At 47.0% G+C, this 20,010-nt stretch overlaps 1 protein-coding gene across 4 annotated transcripts in view; it reads right to left on the reverse strand.

The window, feature by feature from the left end:
• B3GNTL1 (UDP-GlcNAc:betaGal beta-1,3-N-acetylglucosaminyltransferase like 1) overlaps positions 1-20,010 on the reverse strand; it is a 254,602-nt gene that overhangs the window by 58,583 nt on the left and 176,009 nt on the right. The window contains exon 1 of one of the 4 annotated variants that reach the window (XM_073559614.1): positions 2,340-2,497. The exons of the other annotated variants lie outside the window; for them this stretch is intronic. Coding sequence (XP_073415715.1) covers positions 2,340-2,429 — 90 coding nt within the window. The 5' untranslated portion in view covers positions 2,430-2,497. Of the gene's footprint in view, positions 1-2,339; positions 2,498-20,010 lie in introns of those variants that run through there. 4 annotated transcript variants of the gene reach the window in all.

Consider the following 20,010-nt stretch of genomic DNA (forward strand, 5'->3'; position numbering starts at 1 on the left):
AGACCAGCAAGCGCCAGGACCGTCTCTTAAAAGTGTTTCAGCTGCGGATCGGGCTACCAGCAGTGCAGAGCTTGCTCAGGAATGGCAGCAGGCAGGTGTGAGTGCATCTGCACGCACTGTGAGGCGGAGACTATTGGAGCAAGGCCTGGTCTCAAGGAGGGCAGCAAATAAGCCACTTCTCTCCAGAAAAAACATCATGGACAGACTGATATTCTGCAAGAGGTACAGGGAGTGGACTGCTGAGGACTGGGGTAAAGTCATTTTCTCTGATGAATCCCCTTTTCGATTGTTTGGGACATCTGGAAAACGGCTTATTCGGAGAAGACCAGGTGAGCGCTACCACCAGTCTTGTCTCATGCCAACTGTCAAGCATCCTGAAACCATTCATGTGTGGGGTTGCTTCTCAGCCAAGGGAATGGGCTCTCTCTCAGTCTTGCCTAAAAACACAGGCATGAATAAAGAATGGTACCAGAATGTCCTCCAAGAGCAACTTCTCCCAACCGTCCAAGAGCAGTTTGGCGATCAACAATGCCTTTTTCAACATGATGGAGCACCTTGCCATAAAGCAAAGGTGATAACTAAATGGCTCAGGGAACAAAACAGAGAGATTTTGGGACCATGGCCTGGAAACTCCCCAGATCTTAATCCCATTGAGAACTTGTGGTCAATCATCAAGAGACGGGTGGACAAACAAAAACCTTCAAATTCAGACAAAATAAAAGCATTGATTTTGCAAGAATGGACTGCTATCAGTCAGGATTTGATCCAGAAGTTGATTGAGAGCATGCCAGGGAGAATTGCTGAGGTCCTGAAGAAGAAGGGTCAACACTGCAAATATTGACTTGCTGCATTAACTCATTCTAACTGTCAATATAACCTTTTGTTACTCATAATATGATTGCAATTATATTTCTGTATGTGATAAAAACATCTGACAAACACACATAAAAGCCAGAGGGCAGCAGATCATGTGAAAATATAATATTTGTGTCATTCTCAAAACTTTTGGCCATGACTGTACATAACCCTCACTCTGTGGCCTCCTACAAGCTGCACACACTCCTCTGAAATACTCTGTGCTGCTTCTCCATCCACTACCATAACCCTCACTCTGTGGCCCCCCACAAGCTCCGCACACTCCTCTGCTGTAATACTCTGTGCTGCTGTGATTATTAATGATGGCCGGCCTCTCCCTGAATCCCAGTGATGAGTAAAGTGGATTCACATGGCCGCAGCATATGAATCGCGTTACACACAACCTCCTGGCCGGATATGTCAGGAATCACACCTTTATCAGAGAGCGCAGCGCCATCCCGTTTTCATTGACAGCCTATATCACTCCAGCTAAGGGAGGCGGGGGTCCCCCTTACATCATGGTGGGGGGGAGCAGCGTATATACATTCATCAATGTGCGGGCTAAATACCTTCTCTTATGGGAAAGTTTCGGTACCCTCCTATATTAATAATCTGTGCTTGCTGTCAGTCAGCACTTCCATCTCCCGGTTGAAAACCGAAAACCCCTGTATATCTGTCTGTCCCCCTACTGATACATTTTGTCTTGTGTGGCTGATGCATTCAGCTCTCCGACTGGAGACAATTGTACCAAACCTTCAGCTCTGAGTAGTCCAAAACGGGTTAGCGGCCTTCGAATGGAACAGTAATGTTTCCATTCACCAACAGCAAGCCGAGCTCTTGAAAACAATGAGCGGGAGTATATTTACATTGAGTAGGACACCACCTTATGAATTTTTGGGGTGCCCCATATGTCATGCTGGGGGGAGGTGTTCCACGGGGCCGTTCTCACTCATTCTCTTGGCACGGGATCGGGGCCCGGGGTCTGCCAGGGACTTTTTGGAAAGTTCTGTAGGTGAAGGAGCGATCGTTTCCCTGGGTAAGGGGCCTGTGTTTCCCATGGAGCAGAATTTTTGAGGGGAGGTTACAGTTGGGGCATTGAGACTTCCCAGCCTGAGGGAACTGTGAGATTAATCAGCCGATTGCTCGCCTCCTCCGCAGTTCCCTGTCTCATATTATTAGGAGCCTGGAAGCGTAGGCAGAGGAGAAGGATCCGGTGTGAATCCTGCCCAACCGCCATTAACCCTTACGCTGCGGCCCTCTTATAGGGATGTCTTCTAAAGTTTCAAAACTTTTCCAATACTTGCAAAAACTTTTTTTGATACCAGTTTGTGCTTGCTGTCCGTGAATTCTTACAGTCAGAGGCTGAGAACTGGCACAGGCCTAATATTTTTCACAGCTGAGAGTTTGCTACAGTTGGATCCAGCACAATTCAGTAGCCTCAGGTTGAAAGTATTAACGCCCTACTCCATATGTTGGTTACCTACCTCTTTGAATCTTTTACGGAATTGCCGGTTCTTCCCCTTTAAGGATCTAGAAAACCTTCGTATTTTCTCCTTATAATCGGCCGCTGCCATTATAACACTGACATTATAACACTGACAAGTACCGGGGCCCTGTCCGGTGACCAGGCAATGAGATCGAGGACTATGCTCCGCATCCTGTATTCATTAACACGTGGCCATAAACCCCGGAGCCCAAAGTACAAAGTGCTGCCGATAGTGCAAACAAAAAACAAAAAAACATGTCATGGCCCTTTAAATGTTAACTTTAAAGGAGCGCCAACTCTAATCATCATAGGGATCACATTTTCCAATTAAAGATAAATAAAAATACAATAAAAAAATGACACCTTCCATGATAGATTTTCACAGTGATGGGGTCACTAGGTGGCGCTGTGCTATCACAATCCACATTTTGTAGCACTACATGGACTTAAAGGGACGTGACACCTTAAGCAGTCAAAGCTGCTGCATATGTCCACTTTTATTTTAGGGGTGGGGGGCCTCTGATTTTGGGGACACAAGGTACAGTGACACCCCCACCCCCTGCTATGGCAGGGACTGATAAGATTAGGCTGTGACCTCGGTCTCCCTCCTCCGATATCTCCTGTCCTCACAGTCGCCACTTGTCAGTAGCAGGACTGGAAGACAAATATTTGGAGCCTGAGGTTTATTTAGTCCTGATGTGGGCAAACTACAGATGTGACCTGTGACACGAGGGTTATCTGGGGGGCATACACCCGGCATCCGTCACTGCAATCAAAATATTCAGGAGCCTCTATATGTAAAAAATGTAATAAGAAAAGGACTGACATGTCGGCTGGGAGAAAATTGAGATCGATAGTGCAAAAATCAGACATTCACGACCGACATCACTCCCAACCATCAGTCGGTGGCGCCCCCGTACATATTAGACTGTTGGCTGACTCCGTCCGTATCGGCAGGTTCGGTCAACACTTGTTCAATGTGTATGGGGACCTTAAAAGCTTTTTCCAGGACTATTTTTTTTATTAACTATGTGTCTAAAAACAAACAGGCAGATAGTGGGTAATTAACCCACGGTGGCACAGAGTTGTCAATGACCGCTCCTGCTGACGATTCAGCTGCTTCACATCAGCAAAGCAGATCTTCCTCTTCCGAGCTGCTCTGTTGACAGAGCGTGACTGCTGACATCACGCTAATTGACAGCCTGCTCACTGCAGTGAGCCGGCTGATAATCAGCATGGCATCAGCAGTCGCCCCCCTCCGTCAACAGAGTAGAAAGGGATAGAAGCCACAGCTCTATCGACATCAGTGGAAGCCCCCGATTTGCCGGCAGGAGTGGTCCGTGACAACATGTAGCCAGTAAAGATCGGTACTAGGCACAAATGGCAGGTAGCAACTACCTGCCTGTTAGTTCTTATGCCCATAATAATAAAAAAAGTACAGGATAACCACTTTAATATATATATATATATATATATATATATATATATATATATATATATATATATATATATATATAGGAACGCCTTGATTCTCACTTAACAGCAGATATAGGGATTGGGCATGTTGGATTTCAGTATGACCAATCCTTCTGTTCTAGAATACCCTGCTAACTGCTTGTTCGCTTCTAGACAGAACACACTGATCGCTCGATACACAGATATGAGATAGAGATAAATATGAAATTGATAGATAATTGGAAGATTGATAGATACATGGAGACTCTATATTCTCAAATATGACCTAATACAATAGATAACACAGAAGATCAGAAACGATCCCTGTGTGTGTCGCAATCGGACCCATGGAAGCTGATGTGCTGTGTGAACACTTTTGGCTTATGATAATGGATGTAGTAATATTAAGGAATTTTCTACGCGAAACGCGTTAGAGTATATATATTTTTTTAATATGTGAATATTCTACCATTTTTTTTTATCCTATATGATTAAAGGCTCGGTTTTGGCCATTGAGTAGCAATATTGAATGGGTAACTATGTGGCTCACCACTCCATCACTGATTTCCACTTTTATGGGGCAACGCGTTTCAATCACCAACCGTGATTTCACTATGGTAGTGGTTCCACTTGATGGACTCCATTTTGATGAAGTGGGAACACAGAGATTTGGTTGGTGTGATGTGATCTCTGGTGTTTCGCCCACAGCGCGACACGATAAGGTGAGAGTCTAGCGGATTTTATTTAATTGCCCTCTACTAGGCCGAGTTCACATGCTCAGTATTTGGTCAGTTTTTTACATCCGTATTGTAAGCCAAAATCAGGAGTGAAACAATCAGAGGAAAAGTATCATCGCTCTCTAGATAACAGATGAGAGACCGGAATAGAGGCGACAACGGCGGCCACCATATCAGGTTGCTTGCCGCAAATCTGTGTGGGTTAGAAGGAAAGTTCGGTGTCCATTTTGGTACTTATAAATGGTGGTCCCCTGGACAGGAAGTCATGTGGTCACTAGGCAACCAGCCTCCATTCCTGTAAGTCCAGGTCTGTCTGTGGCAGGGTTAGGCCTGAAGTCAGTCATATGCGATCATTACACTATCTTGTATAACGTGTGTGGTCTTGGCTTTAAGAGTTCTCCAAAATTCTGGCAGGACCGGTCTGTCCAGATTAAGGAGCCGGATTATTCACAATCGTGAATCAACATTCACTGCCGGCTTTGAAGATCAGGTGAGGAGCTCAGATGTTTCAGCTCGGCATCAGCTCCTCGTTATAAAGGCTTAGTCCTGGAAAGATCAGCAAAGCCCTCGTATCGAACGACCCAGAAGCCAGGACAAATGTCGGACAGAAGGTAACGGCCTGCGGAAGGTGTCACCCCCAGACGCATCATCAACATTACAGCAGAAGACACCACCTAGTCTACAGTGTAGGATGGATGTGACAGTGAGATAGAGTCCCATGCCCACTGGTACATAACATCTTTTGCCCTCGGTGTATAACATCCGGCTCCTCGTTCACTCGGCTTATTAAAAGCTCCCAGATACCAGCGCAGTCCTATAATGGAAGCCACCGGTGTAACAAGTCCACTTATGACATTTGTTCCATCTATGTCTTCTCCTGTCCGCAATGGTAATTCCCTTGCACCACTCCACAGGCTCCGTGCTTCCTTGGGGCAACTTCCTACTAGGTTCCCAGCAAGTCCAGAAACAATTTTTTTCTGGTGCCTTGAAACAATTTGTTCATTACCTGTGAGTGATTACAGAGAAGTGTAAAGAACAGCAGCAACTCAGCCGTGGAGACCCCTGGAGAGAGTGGGGGGGCAGTGTGTTGAGGCGAGGAGGGCTTCATGGCCGAGCAGCTGCATGCCTCCTTACATCACCAAGCACAATGCCGAGCATAGGATGGAGTGGTGTAAAGCTGACACCACTGGACTCTGGAGGAATCGTGTTCTGTGCGGTGACGGGTCACACTTCTCTATCTGCTGTCTGACAGATGAGTCTGGATTTGATGAATGCTGAAGAATATTGCCCGCCTGAATGAATTGTGCCTGCTGTACAGTTTGGTGGAGGAAGGATACTATGGGCTGTTATCAGGGGTCATCACAAGACATTTTGGACAATTGTAGCTTCCATCTTTGTGGGAACAGATTGGGGAAGGCCCTTTTCTCTTCTACATGACTGTGCCCAGTGCACAAGCTCCATAAACGCATGATTGTGTGGGAGATAGAGAATCCATCTCAGGAGATCCTATAAGTGCTAGGTCAGGGTTTGCAGCAAAGGTGATGAAGCAGCAGAGCGGGCAAAGATGATCAGTAAGGACCAGAACAGCACTATATGCAGGATAGCAGACAAGCGGAGCAGGAGATAATCAGGCTCCTAGCTGGAGATTGAAGGTGGAGCAACTGCTAACAAGCACATGGTGTCTGAGAGCAAGGCTATCTGAATACTCAGGCAGCACATGGTGTCTGAGAGCAAGGCTATCTGAATACCAAGGCAACACATGGTGTTGAGAGCAAGGCTATCTGAATACCCAGGCAACACATGGTGTCTGAGAGCAAGGCTATCTGAATACCCAGGCAACACATGGTGTCTGAGAGCAAGGCTATCTGAATACCCAGGCAACACATGGTGTCTGAGAGCAAGGCTATCTGAATACCCAGGCAACACAAGGTGTCTGAGAGCAAGGCTATCTGAATACCCAGGCAACACACGGTGTCTGAGAGCAAGGCTATCTGAATACCCAGATTGTACTTGTTTTTATGTATACCCCTCCCTACATGTAAAGCGCCATGGAATAAATGGCGTTATAACAATAAATAATAATAATAATAATAATACCCAGGCAACACACGGTGTCTGAGAGCAAGGCTATCTGAATACCCAGGCAACACACGGTGTCTGAGAGCAAGGCTATCTGAATACTCAGGCAGCACATGGTGTCTGAGAGCAAGGCTATCTGAATACTCAGGCAGCACATGGTGTCTGAGAGCAAGGCTATCTGAATACCCAGGCAACACACGGTGTCTGAGAGCAAGGCTATCTGAATACTCAGGCAGCACATGGTGTCTGACAGGAAAACTATCTGAATACTCAGGCAGCACATGGTGTCTGAGAGCAAGGCTATCTGAATACTCAGGCAGCACATGGTGTCTGAGAGCAAGGCTATCTGAATACTCAGGCAGCACATGGTGTCTAAAAGCAAGGCTATCTAAATACTCAGGCAGCACATGGTTTCTGAGAGCAAGGCTATCTGAATACTCAGGAAGCACATGGTGTCTGACAGCAAAACTATCTGAATACTCAGGCAGCTCATGGTGTCTGAGAGCAAGGCTATCTGAATACTCGGGCAGCACATGGTGTCTGAGAGCAAGGCTATCTGAATACTCGGGCAGCACATGGTGTCTGAGAGCAAGGCTATCTGAATACCAAGGCAACACATGGTGTTGAGAGCAAGGCTATCTGAATACCCAGGCAACACATGGTGTCTGAGAGCAAGGCTATCTGAATACCCAGGCAACACATGGTGTCTGAGAGCAAGGCTATCTGAATACCCAGGCAACACACGGTGTCTGAGAGCAAGGCTATCTGAATACCCAGATTGTACTTGTTTTTATGTATACCCCTCCCTACATGTAAAGCGCCATGGAATAAATGGCGCTATAACAATAAATAATAATAATAATAATAATAATAATACCCAGGCAACACACGGTGTCTGAGAGCAAGGCTATCTGAATACCCAGGCAACACACGGTGTCTGAGAGCAAGGCTATCTGAATACCAAGGCAACACATGGTGTTGAGAGCAAGGCTATCTGAATACCCAGGCAACACATGGTGTCTGAGAGCAAGGCTATCTGAATACCCAGGCAACACATGGTGTCTGAGAGCAAGGCTATCTGAATACCCAGGCAACACATGGTGTCTGAGAGCAAGGCTATCTGAATACCCAGGCAACACAAGGTGTCTGAGAGCAAGGCTATCTGAATACCCAGGCAACACACGGTGTCTGAGAGCAAGGCTATCTGAATACCCAGATTGTACTTGTTTTTATGTATACCCCTCCCTACATGTAAAGCGCCATGGAATAAATGGCGTTATAACAATAAATAATAATAATAATAATAATACCCAGGCAACACACGGTGTCTGAAAGCAAGGCTATCTGAATACCCAGGCAACACACGGTGTCTGAGAGCAAGGCTATCTGAATACTCAGGCAGCACATGGTGTCTGACAGCAAAACTATCTGAATACTCAGGCAGCACATGGTGTCTGAGAGCAAGGCTATCTGAATACTCAGGCAGCACATGGTGTCTGAGAGCAAGGCTATCTGAATACTCAGGCAGCACATGGTGTCTGAGAGCAAGGCTATCTGAATACCCAGGCAACACACGGTGTCTGAGAACAAGGCTATCTGAATACCCAGGCAACACACGGTGTCTGAGAGCAAGGCTATCTGAATACTCAGGCAGCACATGGTGTCTGACAGGAAAACTATCTGAATACTCAGGCAGCACATGGTGTCTGAGAGCAAGGCTATCTGAATACTCAGGCAGCACATGGTGTCTGAGAGCAAGGCTATCTGAATACTCAGGCAGCACATGGTGTCTGACAGGAAAACTATCTGAATACTCAGGCAGCACATGGTGTCTGAGAGCAAGGCTATCTAAATACTCAGGCAGCACATGGTTTCTGAGAGCAAGGCTATCTGAATACTCAGGAAGCACATGGTGTCTGACAGCAAAACTATCTGAATACTCAGGCAGCTCATGGTGTCTGAGAGCAAGGCTATCTGAATACTCGGGCAGCACATGGTGTCTGAGAGCAAGGCTATCTGAATACTCGGGCAGCACATGGTGTCTGAGAGCAAGGCTATCTGAATACCAAGGCAACACATGGTGTTGAGAGCAAGGCTATCTGAATACCCAGGCAACACATGGTGTCTGAGAGCAAGGCTATCTGAATACCCAGGCAACACATGGTGTCTGAGAGCAAGGCTATCTGAATACCCAGGCAACACACGGTGTCTGAGAGCAAGGCTATCTGAATACCCAGATTGTACTTGTTTTTATGTATACCCCTCCCTACATGTAAAGCGCCATGGAATAAATGGCGCTATAACAATAAATAATAATAATAATAATAATAATACCCAGGCAACACACGGTGTCTGAGAGCAAGGCTATCTGAATACCCAGGCAACACACGGTGTCTGAGAGCAAGGCTATCTGAATACTCAGGCAGCACATGGTGTCTGACAGCAAAACTATCTGAATACTCAGGCAGCACATGGTGTCTGAGAGCAAGGCTATCTGAATACTCAGGCAGCACATGGTGTCTGAGAGCAAGGCTATCTGAATACTCAGGCAGCACACGGTGTCTGAGAGCAAGGCTATCTGAATACCCAGGCAACACACGGTGTCTGAGAGCAAGGCTATCTGAATACCCAGGCAACACACGGTGTCTGAGAGCAAGGCTATCTGAATACCCAGGCAACACACGGTGTCTGAGAGCAAGGCTATCTGAATACCCAGGCAACACACGGTGTCTGAGAGCAAGGCTATCTGAATACCAAGGCAACACACGGTGTCTGAGAGCAAGGCTATCTGAATACCCAGGCAACACACGGTGCTTGAGAGCAAGGCTATCTGAATACCCAGACAACACACGGTGTCTGAGAGGAAGGCTATCTGAATACCCAGGCAACACACGGTGTCTGAGAGCAAGGCTATCTGAATACCCAGGCAACACACGGTGTCTGAGAGCAAGGCTATCTGAATACCCAGGCAACACACGGTGTCTGAGAGCAAGGCTATCTGAATACCCAGGCAACACACGGTGTCTGAGAGCAAGGCTATCTGAATACCCAGGCAACACACGGTGTCTGAGAGCAAGGCTATCTGAATACCCAGGCAACACACGGTGTCTGAGAGCAAGGCTATCTGAATACCCAGGCAACACACGGTGTCTGAGAGCAAGGCTATCTGAATACCCAGGCAACACACGGTGTCTGAGAGCAAGGCTATCTGAATACTCAGGCAGCACATGGTGTCTGAGAGCAAGGCTATCTGAATACCAAGGCAACACATGGTGTTGAGAGCAAGGCTATCTGAATACCCAGGCAACACATGGTGTCTGAGAGCAAGGCTATCTGAATACCCAGGCAACACATGGTGTCTGAGAGCAAGGCTATCTGAATACCCAGGCAACACATGGTGTCTGAGAGCAAGGCTATCTGAATACCCAGGCAACACAAGGTGTCTGAGAGCAAGGCTATCTGAATACCCAGGCAACACACGGTGTCTGAGAGCAAGGCTATCTGAATACCCAGATTGTACTTGTTTTTATGTATACCCCTCCCTACATGTAAAGCGCCATGGAATAAATGGCGTTATAACAATAAATAATAATAATAATAATAATAATACCCAGGCAACACACGGTGTCTGAGAGCAAGGCTATCTGAATACCCAGGCAACACACGGTGTCTGAGAGCAAGGCTATCTGAATACTCAGGCAGCACATGGTGTCTGACAGCAAAACTATCTGAATACTCAGGCAGCACATGGTGTCTGAGAGCAAGGCTATCTGAATACTCAGGCAGCACATGGTGTCTGAGAGCAAGGCTATCTGAATACTCAGGCAGCACATGGTGTCTGAGAGCAAGGCTATCTGAATACCCAGGCAACACACGGTGTCTGAGAGCAAGGCTATCTGAATACCCAGGCAACACACGGTGTCTGAGAGCAAGGCTATCTGAATACTCAGGCAGCACATGGTGTCTGACAGGAAAACTATCTGAATACTCAGGCAGCACATGGTGTCTGAGAGCAAGGCTATCTGAATACTCAGGCAGCACATGGTGTCTGAGAGCAAGGCTATCTGAATACTCAGGCAGCACATGGTGTCTAAAAGCAAGGCTATCTAAATACTCAGGCAGCACATGGTTTCTGAGAGCAAGGCTATCTGAATACTCAGGAAGCACATGGTGTCTGACAGCAAAACTATCTGAATACTCAGGCAGCTCATGGTGTCTGAGAGCAAGGCTATCTGAATACTCGGGCAGCACATGGTGTCTGAGAGCAAGGCTATCTGAATACTCGGGCAGCACATGGTGTCTGAGAGCAAGGCTATCTGAATACCAAGGCAACACATGGTGTTGAGAGCAAGGCTATCTGAATACCCAGGCAACACATGGTGTCTGAGAGCAAGGCTATCTGAATACCCAGGCAACACATGGTGTCTGAGAGCAAGGCTATCTGAATACCCAGGCAACACACGGTGTCTGAGAGCAAGGCTATCTGAATACCCAGATTGTACTTGTTTTTATGTATACCCCTCCCTACATGTAAAGCGCCATGGAATAAATGGCGCTATAACAATAAATAATAATAATAATAATAATAATAATACCCAGGCAACACACGGTGTCTGAGAGCAAGGCTATCTGAATACCCAGGCAACACACGGTGTCTGAGAGCAAGGCTATCTGAATACTCAGGCAGCACATGGTGTCTGACAGCAAAACTATCTGAATACTCAGGCAGCACATGGTGTCTGAGAGCATGGCTATCTGAATACTCAGGCAGCACATGGTGTCTGAGAGCAAGGCTATCTGAATACTCAGGCAGCACACGGTGTCTGAGAGCAAGGCTATCTGAATACCCAGGCAACACACGGTGTCTGAGAGCAAGGCTATCTGAATACCCAGGCAACACACGGTGTCTGAGAGCAAGGCTATCTGAATACCCAGGCAACACACGGTGTCTGAGAGCAAGGCTATCTGAATACTCAGGCAGCACATGGTGTCTGACAGCAAAACTATCTGAATACTCAGGCAGCACATGGTGTCTGAGAGCAAGGCTATCTGAATACTCAGGCAGCACATGGTGTCTGAGAGCAAGGCTATCTGAATACTCAGGCAGCACATGGTGTCTGAGAGCAAGGCTATCTGAATACCCAGGCAACACACGGTGTCTGAGAGCAAGGCTATCTGAATACCCAGGCAACACACGGTGTCTGAGAGCAAGGCTATCTGAATACTCAGGCAGCACATGGTGTCTGACAGGAAAACTATCTGAATACTCAGGCAGCACATGGTGTCTGAGAGCAAGGCTATCTGAATACTCAGGCAGCACATGGTGTCTGAGAGCAAGGCTATCTGAATACTCAGGCAGCACATGGTGTCTAAAAGCAAGGCTATCTAAATACTCAGGCAGCACATGGTTTCTGAGAGCAAGGCTATCTGAATACTCAGGAAGCACATGGTGTCTGACAGCAAAACTATCTGAATACTCAGGCAGCTCATGGTGTCTGAGAGCAAGGCTATCTGAATACTCGGGCAGCACATGGTGTCTGAGAGCAAGGCTATCTGAATACTCGGGCAGCACATGGTGTCTGAGAGCAAGGCTATCTGAATACCAAGGCAACACATGGTGTTGAGAGCAAGGCTATCTGAATACCCAGGCAACACATGGTGTCTGAGAGCAAGGCTATCTGAATACCCAGGCAACACATGGTGTCTGAGAGCAAGGCTATCTGAATACCCAGGCAACACACGGTGTCTGAGAGCAAGGCTATCTGAATACCCAGATTGTACTTGTTTTTATGTATACCCCTCCCTACATGTAAAGCGCCATGGAATAAATGGCGCTATAACAATAAATAATAATAATAATAATAATAATAATACCCAGGCAACACACGGTGTCTGAGAGCAAGGCTATCTGAATACCCAGGCAACACACGGTGTCTGAGAGCAAGGCTATCTGAATACTCAGGCAGCACATGGTGTCTGACAGCAAAACTATCTGAATACTCAGGCAGCACATGGTGTCTGAGAGCATGGCTATCTGAATACTCAGGCAGCACATGGTGTCTGAGAGCAAGGCTATCTGAATACTCAGGCAGCACACGGTGTCTGAGAGCAAGGCTATCTGAATACCCAGGCAACACACGGTGTCTGAGAGCAAGGCTATCTGAATACCCAGGCAACACACGGTGTCTGAGAGCAAGGCTATCTGAATACCCAGGCAACACACGGTGTCTGAGAGCAAGGCTATCTGAATACCCAGGCAACACACGGTGTCTGAGAGCAAGGCTATCTGAATACCCAGGCAACACACGGTGTCTGAGAGCAAGGCTATCTGAATACCCAGGCAACACACGGTGCTTGAGAGCAAGGCTATCTGAATACCCAGACAACACACGGTGTCTGAGAGGAAGGCTATCTGAATACCCAGGCAACACACGGTGTCTGAGAGCAAGGCTATCTGAATACCCAGGCAACACACTGTGTCTGAGAGCAAGGCTATCTGAATACCCAGGCAACACACGGTGTCTGAGAGCAAGGCTATCTGAATACCCAGGCAACACACGGTGTCTGAGAGCAAGGCTATCTGAATACCCAGGCAACACACGGTGTCTGAGAGCAAGGCTATCTGAATACCCAGGCAACACACGGTGTCTGAGAGCAAGGCTATCTGAATACCCAGGCAACACACGGTGTCTGAGAGCAAGGCTATCTGAATACCCAGGCAACACACGGTGTCTGAGAGCAAGGCTATCTGAATACTCAGGCAGCACATGGTGTCTGACAGCAAAACTATCTGAATACTCAGGCAGCACATGGTGTCTGAGAGCAAGGCTATCTGAATACTCAGGCAGCACATGGTGTCTGAGAGCAAGGCTATCTGAATACTCAGGCAGCACATGGTGTCTAAAAGCAAGGCTATCTAAATACTCAGGCAGCACATGGTTTCTGAGAGCAAGGCTATCTGAATACTCAGGCAGCACATGGTGTCTGACAGCAAAACTATCTGAATACTCAGGCAGCTCATGGTGTCTGAGAGCAAGGCTATCTGAATACCCAGGCAACACATGGTGTCTGAGAGCAAGGCTATCTGAATACCCAGGCAACACATGGTGTCTGAGAGCAAGGCTATCTGAATACCCAGGCAACACAAGGTGTCTGAGAGCAAGGCTATCTGAATACCCAGGCAACACACGGTGTCTGAGAGCAAGGCTATCTGAATACCCAGATTGTACTTTTTTTTATGTATACCCCTCCCTACATGTAAAGCGCCATGGAATAAATGGCGCTATAACAATAAATAATAATAATAATAATAATACCCAGGCAACACACGGTGTCTGAGAGCAAGGCTATCTGAATACCCAGGCAACACACGGTGTCTGAGAGCAAGGCTATCTGAACACTCAGGCAGCACATGGTGTCTGACAGCAAAACTATCTGAATACTCAGGCAGCACATGGTGTCTGAGAGCAAGGCTATCTGAATACTCAGGCAGCACATGGTGTCTGAGAGCAAGGCTATCTGAATACCCAGGCAGCACACGGTGTCTGAGAGCAAGGCTATCTGAATACCCAGGCAACACACGGTGTCTGAGAGCAAGGCTATCTGAATACCCAGGCAACACACGGTGTCTGAGAGCAAGGCTACCTGAATACCCAGGCAACACACGGTGTCTGAGAGCAAGGCTATCTGAATACCCAGGCAACACACGGTGTCTGAGAGCAAGGCTATCTGAATACCCAGGCAACACACGGTGTCTGAGAGCAAGGCTATCTGAATACCCAGGCAACTCACGGTGTCTGAGAGCAAGGCTATCTGAATACCCAGGCAACACACGGTGTCTGAGAGCAAGGCTATCTGAATACCCAGGCAACACACGGTGTCTGAGAGCAAGGCTATCTGAATACCCAGGCAACACACGGTGTCTGAGAGCAAGGCTATCTGAATACCCAGGCAACACACGGTGTCTGAGAGCAAGGCTATCTGAATACTCAGGCAGCACATGGTGTCTGACAGCAAAACTATCTGAATACTCAGGCAGCACATGGTGTCTGAGAGCAAGGCTATCTGAATACTCAGGCAGCACATGGTGTCTAAAAGCAAGGCTATCTAAATACTCAGGCAGCACATGGTGTCTGAGAGCAAGGCTATCTGAATACTCGGGCAGCACATAGTGTCTGAGAGCAAGGCTATCTGAATACTCGGGCAGCACATGGTGTCTGAGAGCAAGGCTATCTAAATACTCAGGCAGCACATGGTGTCTGAGAGCAAGGCTATCTGAATACTCAGGCAGCACATAGTGTCTGAGAGCAAGGCTAACTGAATACTCGGGCAGCACATGGTGTCTGAGAGCAAGGCTATCTGAATACTCAGGCAGCACATGGTGTCTGAGAGCAAGGCTATCTGAATACACAGGCAGCACATGGTGTCTGAGAGCAAGGCTATCTGAATACTCAGGCAGCACATGGTGTCTGAGAGCAAGGCTCTCTGAGTACCCAGGCAGCACATGGTGTCTGAGAGTAAGGCTATCTGAATACTCAGGCAGCACATGGTGTCTGAGAGCAAGGCTATCTGAATACTCAGGCAGCACATGGTGTCTGACAGCAAAACTATCTGAATACTCAGGCAGCTCATGGTGTCTAAGAGCAAGGCTATCTGAATACTCAGGCAGCACATGGTGTCTGAGAGCAAGGCTATCTGAATACTCAGGCAGCACATGGTGTCTGAGAGCAAGGCTATCTAAATACTCAGGCAGCACATGGTGTCTGAGAGCAAGGCTATCTGAATACTCAGGCAGCACATGGTGTCTAAGAGCAAGGAAGGCTATCTAAATACTCAGGCAGCACATGGTGTCTGACAGCAAGGCTATCTGAATACTCAGGCAGCACATGGTGTCTGAGAGCAAGGCTATCTAAATACTCAGGCAGCACATGGTGTCTGAGAGCAAGGCTATCTAAATACTCAGGCAGCACAGGGTGTCTGAGAGCAAGGCTATCTAAATACTCAGGCAGCACATGGTGTCTGAGAGCAAGGCTATCTAAATACTCAGGCAGCTCATGGTGTCTGAGAGCAAGGCTATCTGAATACTCAGGCAGCACATGGTGTCTGACAGCAAAACTATCTGAATACTCAGGCAGCTCATGGTGTCTGAGAGCAAGGGTTTCTGAATACTCAGGCAGCACATGGTGTCTGACAGCAAAACTGTTGTGAGTTCATTTTCCCCTTCATTACTGAGGTCCGAGGAACTCCCTCTTCTGGTTAAGAAAGGTAGTGAGCCTGATTATCAAACACCTGAGGCTGATGATGATGACTGGCTGAGTGGAGTTACTGACTGGATATAAGGCTGCCGACGCCCTTCTGCCCTGCGGGTGATTTCTCTGTGGGATCCTTGGAGACCAGTCTGAATTCCTGCTCCTCTAAAGCTAAGTTTGCTGCTCGGCCTTTTGCTTTGGTGCTTTGACTTTGTTTTGCTTTGTTTTTCTGGATTTCTGCCATTCCCTGCTGGGGTGTGCTGAATTCATTTAGCTCTGTCTTCTGAAAATACCTGAGTGCTGATTTAGTTTTTGAAGCCTAGCTGCTTCAGGGCCTTTTTCATATCAGCTTGTTGGCTTATGTCTTTGATAGGGTTTTGGCAGATTGCAGACAGCGGCCTTCCTGTCCTTTCCTATCTAGGTAGTTTTGGGCCCTATCTTTGCTCAGTCTATCTTTCTGTCTGTGTTAGTATTTTCATCTTGCTTCACCGTCATTATATGTTGGGGGCTGCCTATTGCTTTGGGGTCTGCTCTGGGGCAGTTTAGATTTCCCCTTTCTTTCTTTAGGCCTATGTAATTCTCCGGCTGTGATCGAGGGGTCTAGGGCATCGTAGGAACCCCCCCACGGCTACTGCTAGTTGTGTTGATAGGTTCAGGGGTCTGCAATCTGATAGTTGCCAACTTCTCTGGTTTTCTGGACTTAGCTTGTATTTCTGCTTTTGCCTCCTACGGTGACACATTCATAACAGAATCACCCGCCATACCGCAGATCCTAGGGTACTCAATAGCAGGAAAGAATTGTAAAAAAAAAAAAAAAAAAAGTGTGTATATTTTTTCCTTTATATCTCTGAGGCCGTAGGGGGAATTTTTTTTTTTCTCTCAATGGAGATAAAGCAATTGTCTGATCGTGTGGAGCAGCTCGCTGCGGAAGTGCGGGGAATTTCCGCCTACCTTGCTCATTCACATGCCGCTGAACCAAAGATTCCTACACCTGATGTATTTTTTGGGGATCGGTCTAAATTTTTGAATTTCAAAAATAATTGTAAATTATTTTTTGCCTTGAAGCCTAACTCGTCAGGGAGCTCCGCGCAGCAGGTTAAAATTGTCATCTCTTTGCTGCGTGGCGATCCCCAGGATTGGGCGTTTTCTTTGAAACCAGATGATCCTATTCTGACTAATGTGAACGCATTCTTTCAAGCTTTGGGGTTGTTGTATGACGAACCTAATGCCATTGATCAGGCTGAAAAGACCCTGCTGGCATTGAGCCAGGGTCGTGATTCTGCAGAATTGTACTGTCAAAAATTCCGAAAGTGGGCAGTACTTACTACCTGGAATGATAATGCCTTGGCTGCTCTCTTTCGGAAGGGGTTGTCAGAAGCCGTAAAAGATACTATGGTGGGATTTCCTGTTCCCTCTGGTCTTGACGATTCTATGTCATTAGCCACTCAGGTTGATCGGCGTTTGCGCGAACGCAAAGCTGCACGAGAGGTGTTGCCACCTGTTGAACAAATGTCTGAACCTATGCAATGTGATAGAGTTTTTTCCAGAGAGCAGCGTCAGTAGTTCAGAAGGCGTAATAAGTTGTGTTTTTTCTGTGGAGATGCCTCGCATATTATTTCTGTCTGTCCTCAACGAGAGAAACGCTTTGCACACACGTTTTCTGTTGGGGGTGTTCAACCTAAGTTTCTTCTGGCTATTACTCTGATCTGCTCCCTGTCCACATTTTCCGCCAAGGCTTTTGTGGATTCGGGAGCAGCCCTAAACCTAATGGACTTGGATTTTGCTAAACGTTGTGGATTTCCGATGACACCTCTGCAGACGCCTATCCCTTTGAGGGGGATTGATGCTACTCCTTTGGCTAAAAATAAACCCCAGTTTTGGACCCAGGTGGTAATGCGGGTCGCCCCAGACCATCAAGAAAATTGCAGATTTTTGGTGTTGCATAATCTGCATGATACTATTGTTCTGGGGTTTCCCTGGTTACAGATTCATAATCCAGTTTTGGATTGGAAATCTGTGTCTGTGGTGAGTTGGGGTTGTTGGTGTGCCTTTAGTGAGGCTCCGGTGTTTTCCACCTCTCCTCAGTCGCATGATGTTCCTGATTATTTGGCGGACTTTTATGATGTATTTAGTGAGAATGAGTCTGCGTCTCTGCCTCCTCATAGGAGTTATGACTGTGCAATTGAACTGAGCCCGGGGTGTAAATTTCCCAAGGGTCGGCTCTTCAATTTATCTGTACCCGAGCACGAGGCTATGCGATCCTATATTAAGGAGGCGTTGGAGAAGGGTCATATTAGACCATCCTCGTCACCCTTAGGTGCCGGTTTTTTTTTTGTAGCCAAAAAGGATGGATCATTAAGACCTTGTATTGATTATCGTGCCCTCAACAAAATTACTGTTAAATATCAGTATCCGTTACCCCTGATTTCTGATCTATTCTCCAGAGTTAAAGGTGCTTGCTGGTTTACCAAGCTTGACCTCAGGGGGGCGTATAATCTTATTCGCATTAAGCATGGGGATGAATGGAAGACGGCGTTTAATACTCCGGAGGGACATTTTGAGTACCTGGTGATGCCTTTTGGGCTCACTAATGCCCCTTCTGTCTTCCAGTGCTTCATGAACGATATTTTCCGAGATTTTGTCAATAAATTTTTGATTATCTATCTGGATGATATTTTGATCTTCTCCAAGGATTGGGATTCTCATGTGGAACATATTCGGACTGTGTTCCCGATCTTTAGGGAGAATTCCCTGTATGTCAAAGGAATCTAAATGACTTTTTGGAGTACAGAGGATTTCTTTTTTGGGATTTATTTTGTCCCCGTCAACTATTGAAATGGACCCGGCCAAGGTACAGGCCATTCACGATTGGGTTCAGCCCACTTCTTTGAAGGCCCTCCAGAAGTTTTTGGGTTTTGCTAATTTTTATCGGAAATTTATAGCAAAATTTTCTAGTATTGCCAAGCCATTGACTGATTTGACTAAAAAGGGTGCTGATGTGTTAAATTGGTCTCCGGCTTCCTTTCAGGAGCTGAAGCGAAGATTCACCTCCGCCCCGGTTTTGCGGCAACCTGATGTCTCACTTCCATTCCAGGTAGAGGTGGATGCTTCTGAGATTGGTGCAGGAGCTGTTTTGTCCCAAAAGGATCCTGTAACATCTAAAATGAATCCCTGTGCTTTCTTTTCCCGAAAGTTCTCTCCATCTGAACGTAACTATGATGTGGGGAATCGGGAACTGTTGGCCATGAAATGGGCATTTGAGGAGTGGAGACATTGGTTGGAGGGAGCTAAACATCAAGTCGTGGTCCTCACTGACCACAAGAATTTGATTTACCTAGAGTCGGCTAAGCGCTTGAACCCTAGACAGGCTAGGTGGGCCTTGTTTTTTACACGTTTTGATTTTGTGGTTTCTTTTCTTCCTGGAACAAAGAATGTCAAGGCAGACGCCCTCTCTAGGAGCTTCTTTGCTGATTCTCCTGTGGTGACCAAGCCTGCTACCATCTTAGGCGAAGTGGTAGTTCTTTCTGCCATCTCGCCCGATTTGAGACATGCTCTGGAAGAGTTCCAGGAGGACAAACCTGAGCATTGTCCCAGTGGAAAGTTGCATGTTCCTGACCAGTGGAAGAAGAGAGTGATGTCTGAAGTTCATTGCTCTGCATTGGCTGGTCATCCAGGTATTTTTGGTACTAGAGATCTGGTGAGTCGTTTTTTTTGGTGGCCCTCCTTGTCTCGTGATGTCAGGAATTTTGTGCAGTCCTGTGGGACGTGCTCCCGGTCTAAATCGTGTTCTCGCTCTAGTGGGTTGTTGATGCCTTTGCCTGTCCCCAAGAGGCCATGGACCCATATTTCAATGGATTTCATCTCTGATATGCCTGTCTCTCAGAGGATGACTGTTATTTGGGTGATTTGTGATAGGTTCTCTAAGATGGTTCATCTTGTACCACTCCCTAAGTTGCCGTCTTCCTCTGAGTTGGTGCCCCTGTTTTTACAACAGGTGGTTCGTTTGCACGGGATTCCTGAGAACATTGTATCTGACAGAGGAGTCCAGTTTGTGTCTAGATTTTGGAGAACTTTCTGTTCCAGGCTGGGAATTCAGTTGTCCTTCTCCTCTGCTTTTCACCCTCAGACCAATGGGCAGACAGAGAGAACA

Source organism: Dendrobates tinctorius, unplaced genomic scaffold (genome assembly GCF_039654945.1).
Source record: "Dendrobates tinctorius isolate UK_male_01 unplaced genomic scaffold, ASM3965494v1 ptg000014l, whole genome shotgun sequence".
NCBI lineage: Eukaryota > Metazoa > Chordata > Amphibia > Anura > Dendrobatidae > Dendrobates > Dendrobates tinctorius.